Source organism: Mizuhopecten yessoensis, unplaced genomic scaffold (assembly GCF_002113885.1).
Source record: "Mizuhopecten yessoensis strain PY_sf001 unplaced genomic scaffold, ASM211388v2 scaffold11091, whole genome shotgun sequence".
NCBI lineage: Eukaryota > Metazoa > Mollusca > Bivalvia > Pectinida > Pectinidae > Mizuhopecten > Mizuhopecten yessoensis.
The window spans coordinates 793,413-810,385 of NW_018408875.1; the positions used below are offsets into that span (position 1 = coordinate 793,413).

The 16,973-nt window shown below is 34.5% G+C and overlaps 2 protein-coding genes across 5 annotated transcripts in view; both read right to left on the minus strand.

Moving 5' to 3' along the window:
* The window catches only part of LOC110465573, a 12,288-nt gene extending 11,307 nt beyond the window's left edge, over window positions 1-981 (minus strand). The window contains exon 1 of one of the 2 annotated variants that reach the window (XR_002464626.1): window positions 776-981. Coding sequence is in view for 1 of the 2 variants with exons in the window: in XM_021521493.1 (XP_021377168.1) it covers window positions 776-845 (70 nt within the window). In the remaining variant the exon portion in view is untranslated. The remainder of the gene's footprint in view (window positions 1-775) is intronic. The other variant, XM_021521493.1, reaches the window with a different exon arrangement.
* An 8,528-nt stretch (window positions 982-9,509) lies between these two features.
* LOC110465579 overlaps window positions 9,510-16,973 on the minus strand; it is a 58,506-nt gene continuing 51,042 nt past the window's right edge. For 2 of the 3 annotated variants that reach the window (XM_021521505.1, XM_021521503.1), the window contains exons 17-23: window positions 16,630-16,724; window positions 16,367-16,453; window positions 15,827-16,062; window positions 14,931-15,197; window positions 14,165-14,237; window positions 13,447-13,638; window positions 9,510-12,709 (exon numbers count right to left, since the gene is read on the minus strand). In XM_021521505.1, coding sequence (XP_021377180.1) covers window positions 12,572-12,709; window positions 13,447-13,638; window positions 14,165-14,237; window positions 14,931-15,197; window positions 15,827-16,062; window positions 16,367-16,453; window positions 16,630-16,724 — 1,088 coding nt within the window. In that variant the 3' untranslated portion in view covers window positions 9,510-12,571. The remainder of the gene's footprint in view (window positions 12,710-13,446; window positions 13,639-14,164; window positions 14,238-14,930; window positions 15,198-15,826; window positions 16,063-16,366; window positions 16,454-16,629; window positions 16,725-16,973) is intronic. The other variant, XM_021521504.1, reaches the window with a different exon arrangement.

Consider the following 16,973-nt stretch of genomic DNA (forward strand, 5'->3'; position numbering starts at 1 on the left):
ATAGTGTTGAACGTACATATGTCTATTTTTAGTTGTAAGCAACCTACGTCATTAAGACCTCTTGCAGAGGCTGGCCATATTATTGTGAGAAAGAAAAACCGATTAGAAAATTGTATATAATGTCTTATGTGACAGACAATACATGTGTTAATATTATCTACATTCCAAGACTATCATCCTTATCATCATGAAAATATCGTTTAACAAGCGTCATCATATCATCATCCTTTGATCGAAATTCATCATCATCATCATCATCATCATCATCATCATCATCATCATCAACATCATCATCATCATCATCGTCATGCTTCATCATCAGCAGCAGCAGCATTCCTCATAATTCATCAAAATAATCTTCATCATTATCATCATTATCATCAAAAAAAATATATTTTCATCATCATCATCTTATCAAAAGTTTTCTTTCCATTAATAAAAGCATGCACAAGAACGTCTGGTGAAAATCTAAAGTGATTTTATGATTTTAGACATTTGCGTAATATCCAATTTTTATTAAAAATTACACCCCCCTGCCAAATAATGATATCATAGGGAGAGACATTTTTCCAAAAATCTCAACCCCTGAACTGTGTAAAATTATTCTGAACACCTTAGTTTATGTTCAATAAAGCTGTAACAAATTCTCAGGTCCTTGTGGACTACACTGTGTGCATCTGCACTCACTAAAGTAGCCGGGTTAAACTAGTGGATGAGATTAAAACAATGCTTTATAGCAAACTAACTATAACATATGTACTAACAGGCCACTTACCGCTTGTCAAGACGACCGTCGTTAGTATATATATGATTCCAATGAAATCCATTTTCCCTTGTCTAATCATATAACCTATATCACAATAACAGATAATCGACTACACAGTTGAGTGATAAACGCTTCATTCAGCATCCAAATAGATGTACGTGTACACGCAAATCTGGAAACTTCCATATACTTGGTAATACCGTGTGTATAGTGTTGAACGTACATATGTCTATTTTTAGTTGTAAGCAACCTACGTCATTAAGACCTCTTGCAGAGGCTGGCCATATTATTGTGAGAAAGAAAAACCGATTAGAAAATTGTATATAATGTCTTATGTGAAAGACAATACATGTGTTAATATTATCTACATTCCAAGACTATCATCCTTATCATCATGAAAATATCGTTTAACAAGCGTCATCATATCATCATCCTTTGATCGAAATTCATCATCATCATCATCATCATCATCATCATCATCAACATTATCATCATCATCATCGTCATCCTTTCGTCAAAATGATCTTCATCAGCATCATCATCATCCTTCATCTTTTCATCATCATCATCGTCGTCATCGTCATCATCGTCTTTTAAAAAGATTTCTTTCCAACAATAAAAACATGCAGAGAGCCATCAAGAACGTCTAGTGAAACTCGAAAGACATTTTAGACATTAGACATCTGCGTTCGTCCTAGCAGTTGCTAAAGTCAAACTTTTAGTGAAAATAACCCCCCTCTGGCTTAATGATGATATCATTGGGAGATATTTTTTTTAACATATGAATAAAAAATCATTCAAAAAATACGAAAAAGTTAAAATACATGAGTAGTCATGTTTGGGACTTCATTGTATGCAAATACATTTGTTGTACGTAGCAGACGACACAGTGTGCATTTCGGTTTCTGTTTTGCGTGCTATTCCATGTATGCATGTTACAAGCAAAAGGTCAAACGTCTGCGTTTCTTTCTTCCTCGTCATGATTTAAAACTTGGATGGGGTCTTTATAATTACACCAAGCCCGTCCGTCCGTCTATCTATATGAGCGACTGAGCCCGACCTAAGAGGCCTTGGGTCGTATTACAATTGTTTTTGTTGTCGTTGTCTGAGAAGTTCAGTTCTTTATAGGTACATACATATATGCATATAACATTTTCTAAACATAATTAGAATAGACAGGAGTGTGACATCACAGTATACATAAAACACCGTTCAATAATGTGCATATAACAATACTTGAAATTAACACATTGCAGTTATGAAACACCACAATACATAAACCTTAAATTAACGCCTCTTAAATGATAAATATAAATATTTTCCTAAATTGGATAGCTCTCCTAACATTATTCATACTAAGTAGTTGTATTAATTTAAAAATCGAGGGTTTTCTGTAATAATATTGTTTGATTAATCTGTGCCTGAGATCGCTATAAAATGGACAAAACAAAATAAAATGAAACTCGTCTTCTATATCTCTCAAATTACATTTGTTACAAATCCTGTTTCTGCGTGTGACGTTATGATGTCTTCATATTTAATTTATGAGACCATATTCTAAATTTAGTAAACATTTGTTTGTATTTATTTTCAATAGGTTTACTTAAACAAAATTGAATACAATGACTATCTATTAAGTGTTGATATAAAAACCCTTTAGGAGAAGCCGTTACTTTTGACAATATGCTTTGTTTGGAAGTATCTATCAGTCTCTGTTTAATTATTTTAAAAGAAACAGTAAATGGTAATGAAGTGTCAAACATGTAATTAAGTCCTAAGGTTGCTAACTCATTCTTAATATTTCTTACCCACAAATGATTCTCACTCACACACTCATCGTAACATGTTTTCAAAATCAAATTATCCGTCTGCTTTAATTTCAACCAATATTTAAAATTGTAATGGCGCAGCAAAGCAAATTAATACATAAAACTGTACAGCGTATTACAACCTTTTTACGTGTTACTGTTGATTCGCCGATAAAATAATGTTGGGGAGTGACCAACATAGAGACAGATGGCAACTGTCAGGAAAAGGACTGATATATCTTGAGGATATCTTAATTAACAACTGTGAATTTATATGGGATTACAAGGCCCCAGTCCTGTGATCCATGAGAAAATGTGTTTAATTTCTATTCAATCTGTAAACTTTTGTCAGGGTCTCAAATACTGCAGGAGTCAAAGAAACGGGTAATACGTATACATATCCTTTCCGTCCCTTTGACTGCCTGCATTATTAGAGTGATATTTGGCGATACGTCTCTGACAGCTCACTTTACTGACCGAATATAAGATTGAGATATGGCCAGTTCTCCGTCATCCTCGATATTCAGGAGTTACTCTCACATTCGCTCTGTAGTACTAGAGACCGAATAGGGAGCGTAACCTCTGGATATCGAGGATGGTTCTCCGTCCAAACATTAAGACAGATACAGATACAGAGACAAGCAGAGAGAGTCAATAAGAAATGTACCCTAAGATGTTAAAGTTACCCTATCAACACACTTACGGCTCGTAACACCATAGATAGCACAGAAAAGCAGTTATCAAGCGAAAGAGTAAGAACCAATAAACAACATCATCGATTACGTAACAGTATAAACAACGATTTATTGATTTTGACACCGGTGATCAGGTCAGGGCCTACAGCGCGAAATGTAAAGAAAGACAGCGGGAAAAGATGATTGTTATAACGTAGATCTATCTGGCACTCAGCTCAAGAAATGGGCCATTTATATCAGGAAGTACAGTTGACAGACGACCAGACCAAAGCTAAGGGTTTCAATCATACCATCACTCCTAATCATTACCGGTGTAAGAGTTTGTAGCGGCCACAGGAATAGCAGTTTCAAAGCTCCCACAGTCAAAAGCAGGCCAATCAAGATCAGAGGTGGTTTTTAACTTGCATGACTTATTGTCCCTCTTGTACCAATACACATGTGGACGAGGTGGTCAGTGTAATAATGGTTAGGTTAAAGGAAACAGAACCCTAAAGAAGTCTTCCTATTGACAACATCATTGAATTGTTTGAGTTGATACTCAACACCACCCATTTCTCATTCAGGGGCACAATTTACAGTCAGAAGTTTTTGGCAGTAATTGGGAGCCCAGTATTACCTATTGTTGCTTATCTTTTTATGGAGCGTCTGGAGCAGAAAGCCGTCACTCTGATGGACACTATTGCACACTATAAGGAGTCTAACTTACATATGGGCATACGACGGCATAGTTATACATTAATCATTATCGACGCAGAATTACTCGTGTGATGCGTTTCTATTCCTAATATTTATACTTAGGGAAATTGTTTAAGCTTCTCTTTCCTTGTTGTATATGTACACTATGACTTGAACAAGTGGTTTGGTATGTAGTCCACGCACCATTTCAGATGTTTTTTTCGAAAGCAGTGGAAGGTTGCTGAGTGACCCCGACATCTTTTCTCCGATACTGTATTGCAGAAAATTGCTTTCCATCGTTAACCCAACATACAATGGAGGTATGGAATAAGTACAACCAAATAAATACCTATTATGCCACAGAAAAAATAAAATAGTCTACTGCATTTCACATTCTACAAATGAGCCCACTAAGACAGAGCCTGTTCAAAGTCAGCCAAACCCGCTTAATATACCCTTTTAAAAGACCACTTTAAAACTCTTTATTTTCTATGTTAACTGATTCTTAAATAAGACACCACATGATGGATTCCCGTAGAAGAGGTTATCTGGGAAAGTTTTGGCTGTACATGGATGTCCTGTCAACTCAAACAAACTATGATATAAGCCAAGGTTTTCTATCGGAGGTGATTCAATCTACACTGTGGCTACTGTCGTCACCATGACCTGTTTTCTAACGATGGTGTTTACATTATCTGCCTGGACTCGCTGTTGGTGACTGATGAAGTGTCCTGCACAGCAGACAGAGGGATGACACACGCGTTGCAGTAGCATGATTTTCCTCTGGCTCGACACCAGACATAGACATTTTGTCAGATAGATGTCTTACACCAGACATCTATCTGTCAAAATGTCTTAATTCTGGTGGCAGGGCCAGAGAAAACTCGGGCTAGCGGTGCAGGAAACTCTTCCAGGTCACATTGTTTCGCCTACAAATGTTTGTGTAGTGGTTTGTATTCTGTCCTGTTCTGGTGTCTAGTTCTTGTATTTTCACTTCCTTCCTCTTTGACTCCCATTTTCATTATACTTAAACTGTTCCAATTTTAACATTATCCGTTAAACTTTGGCATGAATTTGCTACATTCTCTCACAGAAAAGAAATTGACATTTCCATTGCGAAATTTCAAAGTTACTGAGGTTAAAATTCAAATTGCCAACAAGGTCAAGGTAACATAATTATATTCCACAAATACTTTATTTCATGGGTTTCACAAATATCCGCTCCCGACATATCTGTTCATGTTTAAAGTATGTGGTACTGGAGGTCAAGATCAAGGAGTTGGGCACCGACCTTATGAACCATACTGTTTTACAAGATACGCCGCCAGATCATGTCGTATCTTCACATAAAATCGGACGTCCATAAACACCGGTAACCAACATATCCTCCAGAAACATATGCCTACGATGTATTTCAATCTTGTAGGTTGTAATGAATCAATTATATTTTGTGACATGTTCCTTGGCTATAAAGTACCCACACACTACCTCTGAAGTCAAATACGTGAAATGGAAGTCAAAACAGGGTTCGGAAACTTGTATTACACTTATATATTAGTACATGAATTTAAGGTCAAAGAAAGGTCCTAGTTTATTCATCCCATTTGGGGATGCCAAAAACCACCCTCCCGTGATGGACCTATATGAAAAGTGAATGGCCATTCAAAAACACAGCGGCTGAGATATGCTCAAGACACCATTATTTTAGTATTTGAGGTCAATCTGGTCACTTTGACCTCATTTTAGTATGCAACATGCTGCCTTTGTATGTGGTACCTATACACAGAGTTTGATACCCATTCATGCCCTAGGCACCTGTATTACACTTTATTTTAGTCCAAGCAAAGGCATAGGTCAAATATTGAACACATCTTTTGGGGATGTACCCCTTCCCTGATGTATCCATACTAAGTTTTATGCTCATTCATGAAACAGTGGCTGTGATATGCTCTGAAAACCATTAATTTAGTACTTGATGTTAATGCACAAGGTCAAATAGAAGTCACTGCGACCTCATTTTTGTATGCAACACACTGCCTTCCTATGACATACCTATATTTTAAGTTTGAAGCTGATTCCTGAAACACAGGTTGAGATATGCTCTGCAAACAATATTTAGTCAGATGGAAAAAGCGAATACTACCCTGGTATATTTACATCAGTTAAAGCAGCGGTAGAAAAATAAGATAACAAAAAATTAAGGTTTGATTTTTTATTGTCACATCCTTGTCAATTCTTTTGGTATGTGACTTAAATATAAGCAACAGTAACGAACCATGTGGCGTCATACTCGGGTATTAACACTATACGACACATGTAACTTGATATAACTGGGAATACAGGTATGTGTACTACAATCACATACAACTCTTAGAAACTTGTAAGTTCCGGGGACAGACAAAAATACAGGAGATTTCATTTTCAAATATGAAACATGATCAAAATTTGATGTTTATACAAATTTCATTCAGAGAATTTTCTACAAAATTTCATTATTGAAGCAAGTGATTTTCAATTGTGATACAAAAAGCAAGCAAAGAACAACATTGTATGTAATTAATTGATCATGGAAGGCCAAACAAAAACACACGAGATACTATGGAAATCAAGCATCAACATGACATGGATTCAAATTGTGGTGGCACAATAATGCACTTTGTTCAAAAAGGGGAGATAATGTAAAATGAATGACCAGTATATAATAAAATTGATCAAATGTAAAAATATGTAGGAAACACAGGGGAGAAAATTATAAAAATGATTCTACCCAGCAAATGGTTATAAATAGTGATCAAAACAACCTGTGATGAAAAAAACAACTTGTACAAACGTTGTATATACTGACAAATGGCAGCCCCTAAAATCATTCAGGTTTAGTTGACGAATATTTACACGAATACATTAAATTAGATTTATTTTCTACATAACATATATAAGAAACACAGTGAAACACATTGCTAATTAATTTCCAATAATGAGAAAAACGACAAATTAAAATGAATGCTGCTGCTGCAATATGAATGGGAAGATAATTCAATGATTTAAAATTTAAAACTTATTTATATATTTACATGGAATGGGGTCTGAATATATACACAAAACGTTGCCCCATTAGAGTATTTGATACTCGGACATGAAGTTAAAATATACACCAACAAAAAATTATTACAACAACGATACTTCATAAGGATCCAAACTTTGATTCAGCTATCTTACCCCATGGTCTGGTATATAAATAACACTATTGAACTGCTGCCTATGTATGTACAGGGCGAAACTACAGGGAAGATTAACTGGTATGGTTTGCACAATTATATATATATATAAACACTTTCCTGTCTCATGAACAATGACTGGTGTGATTACTATCCAATGTGGCCCAGTAAATAACACTATATACATAACTACAGTCACAAACTGCATCCTCAAGGCTTCACAAATATCAATAAGTATCAGACTCCAAAACAAAAACAGGGAACACAATGATATTTGCATAGATGAACTACAGATGATTTTTTCGTATTTCGATCAACTACATGAATTATATCTTAACTTCATTCAATGTTAACTCACTGTGTCAAGATATCAGAATTTTATTCATGTGACATCATCAACGAAATTCCTCATACAACCGAATTTACCTAACTTGATATTGAATAGTCTTCTCACCTTAGCTATTGTAAATTACTTGTATTTTGGTGTGATGTCTTACGGTGTTAACTTGCACAGAATATTGAATGAAAATTAATGTATCTCACAAAGTTCTTTTTAAAAATACATCCAATAACATATGTGAAATAAATATTGGTGAAAATCATGTTTATAATAAACACCAATAAATGAATTGCTATAGGAGTTCAATAACTGTGTGTACTGATACCTAAAACTGTCAATCCAAGGAAACTTGTTTAAGTATGTTTAAAAAGGTACATTTTAAAACTTTCATTTTTTATTTATTTCTAATCACTGAACATCCTGGGCCCAGTACTTTAAAAAATTGCTAAGCTAAAGCAATTTGTTAATATTACAAGTTTTGAAGAAATATCCAAAGTTAAGAATAAAATTGTCTTCCGACGGAAATTTTCATCCTCATACATTAATTTGAGTTTTGAATTTAAATGCTTTTTAAAATATACTAGCTGAAACATTAAATTGTCTATCAGATTCCTCCGGCTTTGAACATACTAGGTTTCATTGTATACAAAGACCTGTATGTCCATTGTGACCAGGTTATTACATTACTAATACATGTGTCTCGGCTATTCAACAAGGATCTACTGTAGAAAGAAACCCAAATGGCTGGACTATCCAGTTTCATCTTTATGCTCACACCAACAAGTCTGGACAAGCCTAGTTCTATTGTACACACAGGACAGGGGTGTGGACTGCCAACTTTCCATTGCAAGATATTCTCCAATAACCTCAATGCAAGCAGTTCAGTGTCTTGCCTGCCCTTCTAGGTCCTAACTCAGAAGTTTACATACGTTTTAATAGTACAACACTCTCTGATAAATTTAATCTACAATAATCACTATTGTAAAGTACACAGTGAAAAAAAAAGAAAGAAGAACAATTCAATATTCAAAGAAAGGTACCACGGAAAACAGGACAAAACATAAATATTTTGCATATGTTCTTAATCTTTATCACAACATGCAACTAAAATCTTTAACATTTCAATACAAGAGGCCCATGGGCCTTAACGGTCACCTGAGTCTATAGTATTTATTTTTGTTGTTGAAATATGTACCAATTTGAGTAAAAAATAGTATAATGTTAACTTAACTTTGTCAGGACCATGAGCTGATCATTCCTAGACCAATTTTAAGTGAGATCGGCCTATTAGAACTTAGTAGCAAAATAGCGGCCATGGCAGCCAAATTGTATTTCTGATTGACCCGAAAAATAACAACACTTTGTCAGGACCATGATTCGATCATTCCTACAAAGTTTCAGTTCAATCGGCCAAGTAGATCTTTACTTTAAGTTTGAAATAGTTTACCAAAATGGCAGCTGTGGTGGCCATATTGGATTTCTGATCGACCTGAAAAATAACAACACTTTGTCAGGACCATGAGTCAATCATTCCTACAAAGTTTCAGTTCAATCGGCCTAGCAGAACTTGACTTTAAGTTTGAAATATGTTTTCAAAATGGTGGCCGTGGCGGCCATATTGGATTTATGATTGACCTGAAAAATAACAACACTTTGTCAGGACCATGAGTCGATCATTCCTACAAACTTTAAGTTCAATCGGTCCAGCAGAACTTGACTTTAAGTTTGAAATAGGTTTTCAAAATGGCGGCCGTGGCGGCCATATTGGATTTCTGATCGACCCGAAAAATAACAACACTTTGTCAGGACCATGAGGCGATCATTCCTATCAACTTTCAGTTCAATCGGCCCAGCAGAACTTGACTTTAAGTTTGAAATGTAAAATGTTAACGGACGACGGACGACGGACGACGGACGACGGACGACGTACGACGGACGACGGACGACGGACGACGACGGACGAAAACGGATAGCAATAGGTCACTTGAGCTAAAGCTCAGGTGACCTAAAAATGTGACATTCATATGTTTATTGCAAATAACTTTGATCAATTGAACAAAGAATGCCGATTCCACTTTTGTCCTTTTAAAAAAACAAGTTTTCAATCTTTAAACATGAAATTTTTCCAAGACAAATACAGTGTTCATGGTTATTTGAAGCTATTAAATAGGTAATTGCTGAATTTAAACAGGTAATTGTTGAATAACCCTTAATACTCTATTTTTGCTATAAAATCTGTATCTGCCAGTTTTCCCCAAATGCTGTTATTTCTATATCACATGAAAATTAACCTGAGTATGACATTCAAAAGCTATAAAAATACTCAATCATCTTTGGTATTCAAAGTTTTAAATTCCAATGTTACGGTTGTTTTATAAAAATTAACTTCGAATTTAAAATACTCAGAACAAGTTTCTCTTTAATCATCTCATTAAATCTATTTTATTTGGTAATCAAGTGTAGCATATTATCAAACTTGGAATATTCTTCCTTTTTTGCATTACACATACAAATAAACATGAAGCTGAAATAGTACTTAACCATCGACATGGAAAGTCATTCATGGTTATTTTTTTTTACTTTTTAGAGCGGAATAAGTATTTTGGTAGCTTACTTATATATGTAGCTATGCCTATTTAAAGTCAGGAGGCAGTTAATATTTCCTTTTTAGCTAGAGAACGGTTTTCTGAGTGTTCTCTCATTACTTTGTTTTATTTGATAAGGGCAGCTGATGTTTTGTTCACATTTTTGTTTTGAGAGATTAAACAATTATGATTTCTAAAGTAATGACTTCACGGCTTTTCACAGGTGTTTTCTATAGCATTTCTAACCATTACTTCCTTGACATATCAACGGATGAAATTATTGTCATTGTTCCCGTAAGTTTTAAGCTAAACATAACTGGTTATATATGGTTTAATGTGTCTGCATTGAGCCCAGAGATAGGTATATATACATACAGTCTATGGTGAATAGCTGCCTCAGTAAAATCTACCACAACCAATGCCGTATTGAATTATAACAAGGATACATGTATTGCAAAGAGTGGGACAATATATCAATAGGTGCTGGGTGATTACAAAAAACTAGATGTACTATCGTTTAAATACATATGCACTCTATATATATATAGATTTATTTCTATACTGAGATTCTTTCTTCCCCGTCATCTGCTAAGAGAAGATTTATTCATCTGGTTTCATAACAATCAAATTTCACCTTACATAGGATCACTGTTCTAGAATTGAAAAGAAATTGAATTCAATTTTGGAAATTACTTCTTACTTGGTTTTTGTTCAAGAAACTTCACAAATAATTTTCAGCAGTTCTGTGATTAGCATAATACCTGGATTTTTTTAATTTCTTTGAATCAAATGGCATTTTCGGGTGGTTTTTTTACTATAATTAATCACTTCAAGTTAACTTTTTTTTGGTAAAAAGAAATACATGTACAGTACAACCATTTACATACTGTAGTAGATTTCCAACAGAAGAAATGATTTTTTCTCCATTTCAATGACATAGAACAACGTTGAAAGAGTACTGTTCTAACAAACTGTCAATGCTGTATATAACTAAAAAAAACATGCAATTATTTACTTTAAAAAAAATCATGCGAATTTAATAAAATAAAAACATTTTAAAAAACATTGATCAAAGTAAAAAGTTCACTTGATTCAAAATCGGTCATCCATGTTAGTTTCCTTGTCTACAACTTTGAATATATCCAAATCACACCTTCAATCAGGCTTCATATGTGATTGCTGTACTTTTAAAAACATAGAAAAAGATATAGAAACACAAATATCCAAATTATGTGTATCATATCTGATGCTTAAAAATACAAAATAATAAAGATTTGTAGAAACACCCCCTTTTGCTTTAAATCTGATTGATTGTTAAAAATACAAAATTGTCAACATATATTGATTATGCACTCTTGCATATATCCCAATTTTTCAGCAAAGAAGAAATATTACAATTCTAGTAACTGGTAATACTGAAATTTGTGCCATTTTGTGGAACTTCCAATACTTGAAAGAACATGTTATACATAAATCTTCCTCATGTATGTCTATCAGTCTTGAGATCTCTTGTGACCTTCAAACCCTGATGACCTGGATATCCTCGATGACCATGACCTGAAGTCCTCAGTGACTTTTATGATCCCTGATGATCTTCTTGATATTGCCCTAAGGATCCCAAGAGGTGTTCCGAGATCCCTCGTATCATTTGAGATCAGTCGAACATGTCAGATCCATTCATTTATTAATATTATGCCATGATAAATGATGTCCAGCCATTGTCACTTCATCAAACCAACCTTCGTGTTATCACAGTTTCCAAAATAAACGTTTATGCGTAGCTTCATATTGCATTTTGTCAGCAGAGACTTGCACACATACTGTACTCTGCACAAAAGAAAACGAAAATCACCCTAAATCTACAAGTATATGGCACATGTATACACATTGTGGTAAGCACAGCACCGCTGATGATATGGCCGTAGACATTATTGCCTGAATTAAAATCCCACTTTTCATGTTTGAACACTTTTTTTAACTTTATAAAAACAGAACATTTGATGTTCAAAGAACTTTCCTATATCGAAAGTTAAGTTTCTTTTTCTCCATCTTAAACAGACATCCTTAACACAGAACAAACATTGAATGGAGTTCAGTGCAACTGTTACAAGATCTTGGGTCAAATAATATTTCTTGCCTCCCATTTAGTAGATCTTGCGAATTCGAAGAGATCATCACTCTAACATTTATCATCATATTCGATATGATAACAATAACTTAACAAAACCACGACAACATTTCCTCAAAGTTCTTGTTCTGTAAGAGCCTTGAATTTTCTTCCCGAGTCCATTTAACAATTTCTCATCCAGTAAAATCTCATTAATTCCTCATGACTTTCATTTCTAATAGCCTGCTTGATTAATATCCAGTTTCTTTCTTAATTCTTCAATGTCATGTCAACTGTAGATCTTGACATGACATAAACTTCGCAAATTGATGAAATATTCAGATGTGACATGGATGAGCGATCACACAAGGCACACCCACTCATACATCATGCATCTGTGGTTTCTTGCGATGTCGTTTCTCCTCCAGGAGGTATGACAAATCCAGCCGTTGTTTGACTGGAACGGCAGACAGGAGCTTTAACATAACCTTGTTCAATCTCTCCTTCTGTTCTTTTTTCTGAAGAATGAAAAATACCTTATTATATAATAGTCAACTGAAAAGTGACCAACAAAACCAAATGTTGTTTTTATTTTCTTGTTAAATATCTTGTGTTCTTTATTCTACAGTTGTAAGTCTGAAGTTGTTTTTTAGGATGATGATGAAAAACTTTTTTGACTTCCGTTACATATATAATTGTTGAATTAATGTTGATCTTCAATTTGATTGTGTTAAATTTTCACTTATTTTCAAAAATAAATTGTTCTAGTAATTGACTTGTGGTATGCCAGTAGAACAGGTTTTATTTCTACTGTGTTCAATGTCTGTTCTGTAACAGTGTTGCTACTGCTAATCACTCAGGGTTTCTTTTCACTTGTTAAATGTTTATCATTTACAGATTAAAATCTTTTTAATAGTTTGACTAACTCCGATTTGAATTTGCCACAATGCTATGCTTTACTTTTCCAATGGATTATCATTTTTAAAAAACATGTTTAGATTTATACTAGCAGAAGAGTTTTTGGATTCTCAAATTGCGGCTTTCCCACCCATTTGGCAATACAATAGTCAATACAATTTCCACAACTGTTGGTATCTATTCCTCAATGAAATAATTTCTAAGAGTGATTAGCAGTGTCTGTGTATGCAATATACCTTCAGGTAACCATGCAAACAAGGCCAGACAGATCACAACGTGTCCAGATATTGTTAGTCTATAATCCAGTGTTAGTGAAAAATAAAAAACCGTTACATACATCTTTGATCTCTACCTTTTGTGACTGAATTCGGATCAATAGTTTCTCCTCGTCAGCTTCATCTTTGGATTGCAAGCCTGGACGCCTGGCTCGCTGTCGTTTCTTTGGTGCCTCCGAGGTGGAGCCATTAGCCTCTAGGCTCTTACCCTCGCCAGGGCCACGCCTCTTGTAGGCCTGGGGAACCTCATGTGGCTACAAATTAAAAATGTTTAGATAGAGTTTCAGTCAAAGGTTTCTATGGCAATACTGGTAAGTAATTGAGGACAAGGTTAACCTTAAGCTATAGAGAAGTTAAAAAAATAAACGAAAAAATAACCCAACACAAGGTAATATAATTAAAACATTAATAAAATGACTGTGCTGAAATGAAAATATCTGTTTTCAATTTTAAGTGTTTTAAATGATATATGGGCTATTCTGTAATTGATTGTGTTGAGGATGGGGATGGTATCTCAAATAAACATGTCATACTACTAGACCTGTAATTCATATATTATAGGTGGAAGGGTGAAGTCCAGGTCGTCCTACCATTCTATATATTAAATCCACTTAAATATTTGATGGGGGGTGGAGCCTCCAAAAAGGTTCCTCTCACCAATACTCTAACAACAAATCCTAAAATTTTGGTTTTGTGATTATAGTGCAGTCAGTCTGATAAATGTGTCATTAGTTTTTGTGTTAACCATGATATGATGTATTATTTTTTAAAGATACTTACCGAATAGTTCCTCTTTGGTATCAGTCGTGTCTCATACTTATCAAAGCAGTAAGACTTGGTGTTAATAGGATATCTGGAACATAAATCACATTGTTAATACAGAGTTATCTTTTAACCTCCTCTTCAACTCAGACTTATGGCAGAATGATGGATACTTTTACCAACAACTCACTTCAATGTGCCGCAATTTCAACTTCATCTCACATAAATGACAGAGTATCATTATATGATATTATTTACAGCCTACACATTCATTCAATAACCACCATTCATGCAAAATGGAGTTATCATCTCATAACTTGACCATAGAACATGATAAGTTTCTATGACATTGACAACAATACAAGTGGGCGTCTCTATGTAAAATTTTCCATAAATAAGACACAACTATGTGACATCATCAACAGTAGATCTGGGCGGAGTTGATAATGGCTTATTGAACCAATCATACATTAATAAGTTTGAAAAAACGAAATTGTGCCCCCTGATCTCAATGGTGAATTAAATTGCTATGAACTTTGAGGTGATAACTCATTTAGGCACGAGTAAATATACAATTATAAAACTATGATAACAAATACAGTTTTATGAATGTCAGTACCAGTTATTTCGCCGACTTCAGTTATGTAGATATGATTGAGGCTATACCACCAAACATAATGCCTTGGTTACATCCTTTGTGATCACTGTCTAAAAGCCATAATACCAATATTAATAATCATTGATGCTTTCTATACACATCCTTGTGTCTCTAACAACAACTTACGGGTGCTTGGATATCTTGTAAAAGAGATGAGCTGTTTTGTCGAGCCTGTATTCACAGATGTAGATGTCCTGGTCACGCACGCCCTTGGGCCGACCTTTACAAAAGGTGTTTAGGTCTACCACACAGCACCCTCCTACTATGCTGCCAAAAGCAACAATCTCGTAGATGGGTACGCGGAAGACCTCATTAGCGAAAAACTTCCTCGATGGTTCATGGAATGTCTCATATGGGTGGTAGTAATGGTGGCCAAACGCGAACTTGTCACCCCTGTAATATTAAGAAACACATGTTTAAAATCATTAGCATTCATACTCTTGAGGTGCATTTGATACTGAGATTTGTATGAGTGATCACAACACATATATCAACGTGGGAATGAAATTCAGACTGCCAAATGCACTTTGATTGCTACATGTAAAATAAATCTCCGTCAGATCATTACAGAAATATATATGGTCTGCTAAGTTTGAGAGCTTGTTTCTGGTCATGCATTTTTGAAGTCTAAATATAAACATCTTTTATGCTAAAATTTTAAGATATTTACAATAAACATTTTTTCTTAAAAGTTGAGAAATCTTTTTGAGTCATGAACTATGCACATGTATCAAAGTAACCATGTCACTTTCATTAAGCTTCAAATACAAATGACTTAAAGTTTTCAAATGTTTGCCATTAAATATTCTGAACTTCAATAACATTCCTCGTTAAAATAAAATTTTCAATAACCACTGCATAATAAATGAGGAAACTTTATGTTTTTTATAATTTTCGAAAATAAAGTTAGACCAGTAAAATAAATAAGACAACCAACCCTCCTCCTTCATTGACTAAATGAGGAACTTCTATTTAAGCTATGGAGAGTACGTAGCCATGAAGTATAATGCCTGCTTTCTTACTTTTCATCTTTCCACAGCCTTTCAATGCGAAATATATCTAACTTGTCCTTGCCGATTTCTGTCACAAGTTTCTGAGAGGTTTTCACAGAGTCAATCTCCACTCCGACTTTTTCTGGTACGTCCCGTAACACGTAGGCACAATCACCCACACGAATCTGTAGCTCGTCTCTCATCAGTGTCATATAGTACACCCAACCTGGAGTAGCATCGTCTGGCTGGGGGTCAGCCAGGATCTCCTGTAGATAATCAAGAAATATGAGTACACCATCCTTTATACTAGTCCTAGCATGTAAAGCATTGAAGACCAACTGTTAAAATTGTATTTTAAACATTAATTGAAATTATTCTTTCTTGACTTTTTACTACTATTATAGAAATTATAGTTTAAACCACAAGTTTACTTAAATTTCTGTTTAAAAATGTGTTTACAATTGTTTTAAATTTTCTTTATTGGGCCACTCAAATTTTTCGCAGGTCTAATGTCAAACCTGTACCTTCATACACAACAGGACTGGATGCCTGAATCATAACAGTACGAACCTTTTCGACAGGCCTGGAATTACAAAGCTCACACAGGTAGTTCTCTACATCCCCTGCCACCTTCATGCAGTCACAGTGTTGCCAGATCTGGAATGAATGAAATAAAATTCTCATACACATACTATCATCTGGCATTATATTGTAAAGTATTAATTAAGCAATGTTGATGTTAAATTCAAAACAATTCACTGCTACTAAAAGTAGCTGAAGCAGCTAACAAGTTTTGCATTCCAAAGACCATCTCAAGACATTCTCCTACTTACGAAACATTTTTCACACTGGATCATGAGTCCTTCGTCTCTGTAAATTCCACAGATACATCTGATTACCTCTTCTTCTTCCTCCTCTTCCATGGAATCTGAAAACATTAAGTATATAGTTAGCTTTCTATTCCTAACATTATTATATGCATCAATTGTATTGATATTATATCAATTATATTATATATTCTATTCCTAACATTATTTTATACATTAATATGTCTGGAAGGCATCAACCAAACAGAATTGAAGTTTAATTCCACAATTAATTGGAGAATATTAGCTCTACTTCAACATATTACATATGAATAGGTCTGGAAGGCATCAACCAAAGAATAAATCTCACA